Source organism: Rhamphochromis longiceps, linkage group LG14 (genome assembly GCF_057381845.1).
Source record: "Rhamphochromis longiceps isolate RC_006_pf linkage group LG14, R_longiceps_female_GT1.1, whole genome shotgun sequence".
NCBI lineage: Eukaryota > Metazoa > Chordata > Actinopteri > Cichliformes > Cichlidae > Rhamphochromis > Rhamphochromis longiceps.
Window position 1 is genome coordinate 42620360 of NC_140570.1, and position 11099 is coordinate 42631458.

Here is an 11099-nt window from a genome sequence, read left to right on the forward strand (position 1 = left end):
TCAATAAAAATGTGAAAATGACTCAGCTTTTCCTTCTTTTGTTTTTACAGCATTATGGACTATAAGTTAAAGCAATTAATGATGCAGTGAATGATGGTCAAAGGGTTGATCTTTACACAGAGCACGTCTGTCCCTTTTTATTAGCCCATTACAATTATTCCCCCATCACTTTAAAAAGGCAACAAAACATGCATGAAACATTTCTTCAGAGATGTAATTCAGTTTTAATTATATAGCGCCAAATCAACACAACAGTCACTTCAAGGTGCTTTATATTGTAAGGTAAATACACTAAGTAATACAGAAAAAAAAAAACCCAACAATTGAATGATCCTCTTTGAGCAAGTACCTGGCAACAGTGGGAAATAAAAACTCCCTTTTAACAGGAAGAAAGCTCTGGGAGATCAAGGCTCAGGAAGGGGCAGCCATTTGCCACAACTGGTTAAGGGAGAGCGGAGCAGGACAAAGGAAACACACTGTGGAAGAGAGACAAGTTAGTGTCACAATCTAAATGTTGAAGTTGGTCGACATTTTCAGATCAGACTTATGGTCTTTAAGCCAAGTTTAAAATTTGTTTTGAATGTCCTTGGTGTAGTTATTGATGCCATTTCTTTTTATGACAATCTGTTCTTAAATTGTGTTTTATTTCTCACAAAAGTGAAAAGATTATGGAAGAAAGTCGAGCCAAAGAACAGAGCTGGCTCTTAGACTTTGAGTATAGGAGGCCCTCAGCAGAACTTTTAAAGAGAATAAGAAACACAGAAAACCGTAGATAAGGAGGTGTGCTCTGACAGTGCAGCGCAGCACCCAGAAAGCTATTTGGCATTGGCAGAGAAGACTTAGGAAGTTATTCAGGAGCAAAACCCTGGTACTCAACTTTGCTGCTCAAACCTCAAATATATTGATACTTTTACGCCAATATACAATTTATTTCCAAAATTGTTACAACAAAGAAATAAAAAACCAAACATAGATTTCATAACTTTTTATGCTAATTATTATTTCAATCACTACAAAACAGGCAGTTTTTGAAAATTCAGATGTAACTCTAACTACAGTCATGAATAAGCGAACATGAATGGAGACTATGTGCTGTGTTAAGACGTTCAAGCAGGGCTCTAGAGTGCGACCAATTTGGTCGCAAATACGACCAAATTTTTCAGTGGTGCGACTAAAAAGAAATATTTGGTTGCACCTGTGCGACCAACTGTTTGGGTAGCAAAAAATAAAAAATAAATCTGCAACCTTCCCTGTGGTCAACAACATACACACATTTTGCCCCTATCGTGGACTAAACCAATCAGAGATAGTAAGGGGCGGGACCTCTCTGATTCGCCGTGGTCCAGATGAAGGTGCAGGTGGAAGTGGGAGGAGTAGCTTGAATAAAGCGATATCAATTCATTAAATCCTGAATGACTTTTAAATATAACTGTGTTTTGCCAGAAACGCCAGATTCTCAGATTAAAGCTCACAAAACCATTTCAACAACAACCAAACAGCAAATGAGAGCAGGTACACGGATTCACACAAAGACGTAAACACAGACCCGACGCATCAGAATCAGCTTTGTCTTTCTCGGCTTTCTCACCTGACGGCCTTAGACGGACACGCTGTCGGAGCTCAGCGATTCTGATGCGTCCGGTCTGTGTTTACGTCTTTTTGCGCTGATTCTGAGCTGCAGGTTTTGTCTCTTTCAACCAAAATTCATCGAGCCAGCAGCAAAAGAAGCAGCAAACTGCGCTTCACATTTGATCAATGTCGTCATGAATTTTGCTGTTTTGCTTCCACGACTATTAAAATCACACTCCATGCACAGCTAGCTCTCTCTCTATCTCTCTATATTATATAAATTATTATAAAATTTGTGTGCGCCTAACTTTTGTGCCGGTATGCCTAACTTTTTAAAGTTAGGCGTACTGGTACGCCCATGGCAAAAAGTTAGTCTAGAGCCCTGTCAAGGATCAATCGGTGTCAATTAGCAGAATGAAAGTGTTTCATGGATAAAATTGTAACTCCTGCGAGAGAAACAGAATGACGTTCTGTATAGTTTCATTTCAATTTGGCCATAAAAATATTACTTTTGTTTAGAAGATGGTGTAAACACTGTAAATAGTTATTTTAAAAGTTTTGCTCTATTCACTCCAATTCACTGAGGACCATCTTGAAAATGTCCTGAACTGAAGCCATTTTCCGAACTATAACAGGAAGGGAAAAGACTCTTCTTAGATTGGTTTTGGTGTTTCTGTGTGAAATCAGTAAAAGTATGAACATAATCGCCATCTAGTGGCAGAGAAAAGGAATTAAAACACTTTGTGAATGAGCTGCCACAGCAGTGGTCCAATCTTCTACTGTGTCAGGAGTATTCAGACAATTTTGACATACTTTTTTTCCACAATGGTAAAACCAATATTAGGTACATAATTCATGACAAATAAACATGTAAAAGGGGTTGATGATATAAAACAGCTCTGTATCAAAGGCAGTGTGGAGTAAGCAGACCTGCTTCTGTTCACTCTGAAGATGAAGTTACTTTAAGAAAACCCTCAGAGTCCCAGAGCTTCTTTCTTCACGCTGCAACCCAGCAGGACATTTCCAGCATCCACACACTCTGACACACACGGTGCTAAAAACACAAAACAGATATTAAAATAATGATTGTGGGAGGAAAGCTGTAGAATGAAACAGTTTTTTAAAGCTGTTATTTTATCTGTTACAATCATTGCTAGTACCATTGTGAGCACAGAGCCACGAGGCAGCCTTCATAGCCAGAAGCTCCCACTCGTCCTTTGCATCCATCTTGAAACCATGAAGCCAGATCAGAGCCAGAATGGTGGCCCACACTTCACTGCTGGTCTAATTCCCCAAATCAAAATCAATCAAATAAAACAGACAGAACACACATTTTACTTTCTACAACCAGTAATATTACATATGTTTGTGTACTTCTTTGTCACACGGGGTCACCAAGGTGGGCAGCTCTGCATATTTGATTTGGCAGATTATTACACTGGATGCTCTTCTGATGAAATCCCAAACTGTGATATCATAAATGCTCTAAAATAATGTGCTGACATGTTTTTACAACAACTGATGAGGAAAATAATTTCTGCTGCCGTGTGGTTTCTGGATAATATCAGACGCTGGTGCAGCTCAGTGGGAGGTTAGGAGTGTGATTACCACCAGTGTTTTAGCTTCTGATATGCAGATGTTTATTCTCAGGCTGTGAGGCAGGCCTACGTTTAGTTTGACTTCATTTTATTTGTTTTATGGTGTGTTTTTAATTTTATCATGTGTTTTTGTTCAAATTATAGAATCAAATCTGTTTTATCTCACATCATCATTTTGTGTTAATATTTAAATTGACAGCAGTGCATCTTTTCAGGCTTTGACTTTTCCACCTCCTCGTTGGTCTGTCCCAGTGCAGCAGCCAGAGCTGGATCAAGCAGCCAGCAGCCAGACGCCTCCTGCAGGGAGACTAACTGCAGCAAAGGGTCTCTGGGTGGCTGCTCAGGCACAGCAGCTGGAAAATCTAAGATGCAATAAAAACAAAACCCGATTATGGTGCTAGATGACAAACAGAACTCTACATGATAACTCAGTGCATAAAACACCGCACTGTAAACTATGCAACAGATAAATATTATGTTTTTCACTTGAAAATTACATCTTAAAAATGTAATCATTACATAAGAGCTCCACATCAAACACATTAATCACATCATCTTTGTAGTGAAATAGCTGATGACTCATTAAACGTTTCCATGCAATTTATCCACAGTGAAAAATATCCACTTTGCTGGATCTGAAAATCACGTTTTCCGAGATCAGACGAGAGCGGGCGTGTTCAGTTCACGTGCTGCTCTTTGGCAGTTTTACAGATTTTATTCTGAACATCTTTCTGAAGTGACTGGTTTTTGCTTGTATTCAGCAGAAACTGGAAACTAATCCAACTTGCTGAATGTATTTACACAGTCTTGTTTGCCTCCAGTGCAGTGTCTTTGTCACAAATGTGAGAAACAAATTAAAAGGTGATCATGCCAAAAGGTAGTGAAATTAATACAAAATTGTGAAGGCAAAGTGCCAGAAGAGTAAATACATGGTCACAAACTGTGTATCAGGTAAAATTGTCTAAGTGAGGGTTATGCTTGTGTTTTACTATAACACCATCTAGTGGATATCTAGTGCTCATTGTTCTTTGACAAATACTTTCAAATAGCTTCACAGTGCAAAGCAACCAGAACTGAAGGCAGATACAGTAAAGGCCTCGCAAGGGAGGAAACAACATTTGATATCTATGAGTTCTACACTCCAAACGGTCAATTATTAACAAAAAAACTTGCTTGTTCAATCCAATTTGAGCCTTTGAAAATGGGGGGATTGTATGAAAAAGGCCTAACTCCTGAACGAGCATTTTCAAGGATTTCAAGCACCTGTACCTGTTCAATGTTCACTTGAAAGACCCCCTTATAAAGTACTTCTAGCTGAAATGATGAGGACAAAATCCGTGCTGCTTGTTTGTGAAAAATCTGAAAGTTGTGGCTGTATAGACAAACACAGTGAAAAATTTCTGAAGTCTCAGTGTCTCCCTGTGTGTTGATGCAGAATGTGTGCACACAGAAGACTCAGTGCCAGTTATCAATTTAGTTATTTATTTTTTGCACTGCATTAGATAACATCAAAATAGTGTTTTCAAAAATGACAATAATATTCCCAATTGTGTTATTTTTATGTTGTAATCTTTATGAAAAAACTTAAAAAACAAACAAACAAAAACAAAACACCTACCTCATAATCTTTTGAGTCTGGTATATGGCGGGGCGCTGTGGACACCCAAGTTTGTGAATGCAATAACTCAAGAACGAGACAATGTAGAATTTTTAAATTAATACCATGGTAGCATTTACTAAAAATCTCTGTAAGGTTTAAATCTCAGGGACCTTGACTTCAAGGTCAGAGCTTAACTTTTCTAAAGAAAAGAGGATTTTCCCATTTATAAAACATGTATGTCTACTAGGAGGCTAAAGGTTAGCACTATATTTAAAAAGAGTTACAAACAACAATTAGATGATGCTTAAAGCTGGTTTATTTAATAAACATCCAGTTTATTTCCAATTTGGATCAAATTATGTCTGATTGAAGGACTGATGTAATGGTAAGTTGTCCGCTGCTCCGCTTTGAATATTGGTAAGAACTTGACACAGAGATTACTTAATGGATTTTAAGCAAAATTGTGCCTTAGTTCAAGAACATATTCATCAGTTGTTTTTATGTTTTTAGGCTTTTTTTCCCTTTTCAATTTTCACAAGAATTGCTAGTTCCCCTAGAGTTTTGGCCACCTCAACAATCAAGTGATTCCCTATGAGCAAGCAATGAGCGACAGTGGGAAGGAAAAACTCCCTTCTAAAAGGAAGAAACCTTCGACAGAACCAGGCTCTTAAAGGGACAGCCATCTGTCGCGACTGGTTGGGGTGGGGGGAGTGAAAATTAAAAAAGACAAAAAAGCCAAAGTGATCATTATTGGAGCAGCTTAATTAATTCTTGCAATGTAATCTGCTGTTAATGGCTTTTTACAATCCCTGTTTGTGTTTTTGTCATTTTTGTCCGTGGTTGAAGCAATGCTGGAGATTGATTCTCTATGATCTTTCTGTTTTGAAGGCTGCTGAGAGACCACAAGGTTTGGTCCCCGTTTGCTACTCATGTCAGGGAGAACTCTTAGAGAGGCCAGGACTGAAAAAGGGGTGGTGGAGAACCTCCGAGGGTGTTATGCGCTGGTTTGGATCCAATGCTAACATCTCTTTGATTAGGCTGACAAATACAGTTTGGATTTTTTCCTTGCCCCACATTATACTCAGCATTGGTCCAAGGTCATCGAGGCACTTAAGTGTTATGGATCGAGTGTCGTTGGACTGATAATCTGTTTCATCTTGAAATTGTTTTTCGGTCTTAAATGTCCAGCGTTGTCCGTTGTAGTTGTCTTTTATGAAATAGTTATCAGTGTAAAAGCCAGAGTCTAAAACATGATCTGGTGGCTGTCCCTGGGTCTGTATGATGAATTTCAAAACATCATAATCATTTCTCCCAGGGTAGAAAGGATACCCAGTAGCAAGCTCCACAGCTACCAGCCCCAGGGACCACATGTCTATTGCTTCATTAAATAGACTACCAATCATAACCTCAGGTGCTTTATAACCAACCGTCCCCACACAGTCACCAGGAATCACTGTAGATGCGGGACATGCAATGCCAAAGTCTATAAGTTTGACTTTGATGGGACACTCATAGCGGTCCACAACCATTATGTTTCCAGGTTTGAGGTCAGCATGCACTATTCCCACAGAACCCAGGTGGGACAGGGCATTTGTGAGTTGATGTAAAATTGGCCTGATTTCGCTTATGGGGAGACCCTGGTTTTCCGGGTCCTCTATGTAGTCCCACAGGCTTTGGTCAAGGAGTTCAAAATTTAAGCAGATGCGGTCACCGTCGATGAAAAAGTCGTTCCATTGAACAATGTTGCATCTATCTGCATCCAAGCCTCGCAGCTGCTCCAGGATGAGAATTTCCATTTTTGCCTGTTGGAGAATTTTAGGGTTATTTTTGTTGACTTTAATAGCAACAACTTTGTTGGTTTTTGTATTGCAACATTTGGTTACAATACCAAAGCCCCCTTCTCCAAGGAAACCCTCGACCTCGTAGTGACCTCCCAAAAGGGTCCCTTTAGATATTTCAAGATCATCTATAGAGGAGGATGTGTTGGCTGATGCGTTGACGTATTCTTGTTGAGAAAATTCTTCTGAGTATTGGGAACTGCAGCTGATTTTCTGTGATTCTTCTCTTTTGCAACTAGAAGGCTGCTGAGAGACCACAAGGTTTTGTCCCCCTGTGCTACTCATGTCAGTGCAGGGAGAACTCTTAGAGAGGCCAGGACTGAAAAAGGGGTGGTGGAGAACCTCCGAGGGTGTTATGCGCTGGTTTGGATCCAATGCTAACATCTCTTTGATTAGGCTGACAAATACAGTTTGGATTTTTTCCCTGCCCCACATTATACTCAGCATTAGTCCAAGGTCATCGAGGCACTTAAGTTTTATGGATCGAGTGTCGTTGGACTGATAATCTGTTTCATCTTGAAATTGTCTTTCGGTCTTAAATGTCCAGTGTTGTCCGTTGTAGTTGTCTTTTATGAAATAGTTATCAGTGTAAAAGCCAGAGTCTAAAACATGATCTGGTGGCTGTCCCTGGGTCTGTATGATGAATTTCAAAACATCATAATCATTTCTCCCAGGGTAGAAAGGATACCCAGTAGCAAGCTCCACAGCTACCAGCCCCAGGGACCACATGTCTATTGCTTCATTAAATAGACTACCAATCATAACCTCAGGTGCTTTATAACCAACCGTCCCCACACAGTCACCAGGAATCACTGTAGATGCGGGACATGCAATGCCAAAGTCTATAAGTTTGACTTTGATGGGACACTCATAGCGGTCCACAACCATTATGTTTCCAGGTTTGAGGTCAGCATGCACTATTCCCAAAGAACCCAGGTGGGACAGGGCATTTGTGAGTTGATGTAAAATTGGCCTGATTTCGCTTATGGGGAGACCCTGGTTTTCCGGGTCCTCTATGTAGTCCCACAGGCTTTGGTCAAGGAGTTCAAAATTTAAGCAGATGCGGTCACCGTCGATGAAAAAGTCGTTCCATTGAACAATGTTGCATCTATCTGCATCCAAGCCTCGCAGCTGCTCCAGGATGAGAATTTCCATTTTTGCCTGTTGGAGAATTTTAGGGTTATTTTTGTTGACTTTAATAGCAACAACTTTGTTGGTTTTTGTATTGCAACATTTGGTTACAATACCAAAGCCCCCTTCTCCAAGGAAACCCTCGACCTCGTAGTGACCTCCCAAAAGGGTCCCTTTAGATATTTCAAGATCATCTATAGAGGAGGATGTGTTGGCTGATGCGTTGACGTATTCTTGTTGAGAAAATTCTTCTGAGTATTGGGAACTGCAGCTGATTTTCTGTGATTCTTCTCTTTTGCAACTAGAAGGCTGCTGAGAGACCACAAGGTTTTGTCCCCCTGTGCTACTCATGTCAGTGCAGGGAGAACTCTTAGAGAGGCCAGGATTGAAAAAGGGGTGGTGGAGAACCTCCGAGGGTGTTATGCGCTGGTTTGGATCCAATGCTAACATCTCTTTGATTAGGCTGACAAATACAGTTTGGATTTTTTCCCAGCCCCACATTATACTCAGCATTAGTCCAAGGTCATCGAGGCACTTAAGTTTTATGGATCGAGTGTCGTTGGACTGATAATCTGTTTCATCTTGAAATTGTCTTTCGGTCTTAAATGTCCAGTGTTGTCCGTTGTAGTTGTCTTTTATGAAATAGTTATCAGTGTAAAAGCCAGAGTCTAAAACATGATCTGGTGGCTGTCCCTGGGTCTGTATGATGAATTTCAAAACATCATAATCATTTCTCCCAGGGTAGAAAGGATACCCAGTAGCAAGCTCCACAGCTACCAGCCCCAGGGACCACATGTCTATTGCTTCATTAAATAGACTACCAATCATAACCTCAGGTGCTTTATAACCAACCGTCCCCACACAGTCACCAGGAATCACTGTAGATGCGGGACATGCAATGCCAAAGTCTATAAGTTTGACTTTGATGGGACACTCATAGCGGTCCACAACCATTATGTTTCCAGGTTTGAGGTCAGCATGCACTATTCCCACAGAACCCAGGTGGGACAGGGCATTTGTGAGTTGATGTAAAATTGGCCTGATTTCGCTTATGGGGAGACCCTGGTTTTCCGGGTCCTCTATGTAGTCCCACAGGCTTTGGTCAAGGAGTTCAAAATTTAAGCAGATGCGGTCACCGTCGATGAAAAAGTCGTTCCATTGAACAATGTTGCATCTATCTGCATCCAAGCCTCGCAGCTGCTCCAGGATGAGAATTTCCATTTTTGCCTGTTGCAGAATTTCAGGGTTATTTTTGTTGACTTTGATAGCAACAAATTCGTTGGTTTTTGTATTGCAACATTTGGTTACAATACCAAAGCCCCCTTCTCCAAGGAAACCCTCGACCTCGTAGTGACCTCCCAAAAAGGTCCCTTTAGATATTTCAAGATCATCTATAGAGGAGGATGTGTTGGCTGATGCGTTGACGTATTCTTGTTGAGAAAATTCTTCTGAGGTTTGGGAACTGCAGCTGATTTTCTGTGATTCTTCTCTTTTGCAACTAGAAGGCTGCTGAGAGACCACAAGGTTTTGTCCCCCTGTGCTACTCATGTCAGTGCAGGGAGAACTCTTAGAGAGGCCAGGATTGAAAAAGGGGTGGTGGAGAACCTCCGAGGGTGTTATGCGCTGGTTTGGATCCAATGCTAACATCTCTTTGATTAGGCTGACAAATACATTTTGGATTTTTTCCCAACACCCCCTTATCTTCAGTAGTTGTTCAAGGTCATCGAGGCACTTAAGTTTTATGCATCGAGTGTCCTTGGACTGACAACCTGTCTCATCTTGAAATTGTCTTTCGGTCTTAAATGTCCAGTGTTGTCCGTTGTAGTTGTCTTTTATGAAATAGTTATCAGTGTAAAAGCCAGAGTCTAAAACATGATCTGGTGGCTGTCCCTGGGTCTGTATGATGAATTTCAAAACATCATAATCATTTCTCCCAGGGTAGAAAGGATACCCAGTAGCAAGCTCCACAGCTACCAGCCCCAGGGACCACATGTCTATTGCTTCATTAAATAGACTACCAATCATAACCTCAGGTGCTTTATAACCAACCGTCCCCACACAGTCACCAGGAATCACTGTAGATGCGGGACATGCAAAACCAAAGTCTGTAAGTTTGACTTTGATTGGACACTCATAGCGGTCCACAACCATTATGTTTCCAGGTTTGAGGTCAGCATGCACTATTCCCAAAGAACCCAGGTGGGACAGGGCATTTGCGAGCTGAAATAACACTGGCCTGATTTCTGTTACTGGGAGAACCCGGTTCCTCCGGTACCGCATGTACTGCCACAGGCTTTCATCGAGGAGTTCAAAATTTAAGCAGATGCGGTCACCGTCGATGAAAAAGTCGTTCCATTTAACAATGTTGCATCTATCTGCATCCAAGCCTCGCAGCTTCTCCAGTATGTAAATTTCCATTTTCGCCTGTTGCAGAATTTCAGGGTCGCTCTTGTTGACTTTAATAGCAACGACTTTGTTGGTTTTTGTATTGCAACATTTGGTTACAATACCAAAGCCCCCTTCTTCAAGGAAACCCTCGACCTTGTAGTGACCTCCCAAAAGGGTCCCTTTACATATTTCAAGATGATTTGAGGTGAAAGTCATCTTGACTGAAATGTGTTTGTTTGCTCAGTGAATTGGTGAGAACGTTTAAAAAAAATTTCAGTGACTCTGAAGAGGTTTACAAATACTTTCAAATATAGCTCTGGTCGAACGTTTGAAGGCTGCGAACAAACTGACTAAAACTTGCTGCTCCTGACCCCTATTTATAGAAAAACTTCAAAGGCTCAAAGGCATGTGCTTGTGACATCATCACATGTCCTTGTGACATCATCACATGTCCTTGTGACATCATCACTCTTCATGAATCAGATTGTCACATGACATTTTAGAATGGGGATGTTTTTTTTTAAAACCGTTTTCAAATTTAACCCTCTGTGGTCCAGGGTATAATTGGCCGTTCTTGACTATTTTTGATTTTACCTCTATATTTCACCTTTAAAATATGTTTTTCTTGCCTTATTTGGCACCATTATTTTCAGCACAACCTCAAATATCTCAAAGTCAAAGTCAACTTTATTTGTCAATTCTGCCACATGTACAGGACATACAGAGAATAGAAATTTCGTTACTCTCAAACCCTAGATGAAATAGCAAATGAACATTTAAATATAAGAGAGTGATTAAAAAATGCAAATAAAATAATTAAAAAGTAAAAATTTAAATAAATACAATACAATTTAACAAGAAAGCTATGCAATATACAATATACAATATTCAGGTAAGGGTAAATGACATTGAGTGTAAACCAGGCAGAGTAGTGCAAATAGGCAAATAGTGCAAATGGAGATCTAGTAATATACG

The 11099-nt window shown here is 40.3% G+C and overlaps 1 protein-coding gene and 1 long non-coding RNA gene across 2 annotated transcripts; both read right to left on the bottom strand.

Moving 5' to 3' along the window:
* Window positions 1–2529: 2529 nt before the first annotated feature.
* Window positions 2530–3583, bottom strand: LOC146654902 (uncharacterized). The gene is made up of 3 exons (XR_014907375.1): window positions 3399–3583; window positions 2730–2853; window positions 2530–2623 (listed from the first exon to the last, which is right to left on the bottom strand). It is a non-coding gene; the product is annotated as an uncharacterized LOC146654902 (long non-coding RNA).
* A 2116-nt stretch (window positions 3584–5699) lies between these two features.
* On the bottom strand, window positions 5700–9548 carry LOC146654903 (uncharacterized). The gene has a single exon (XM_085429350.1). The coding sequence runs from the start codon at window positions 9381–9383 to the stop codon at window positions 5700–5702; it is 3684 nt and encodes a 1227-aa protein (XP_085285476.1). The 5' UTR covers window positions 9384–9548.
* Window positions 9549–11099: the final 1551 nt, after the last annotated feature.

Coding starts and splice junctions, on each gene's coding strand:
- LOC146654903 (XM_085429350.1), bottom strand. CDS start 9,383: ATGTTAGCATTGGATCCAAACCAGCGCATAACACCCTCGGAGGTTCTC.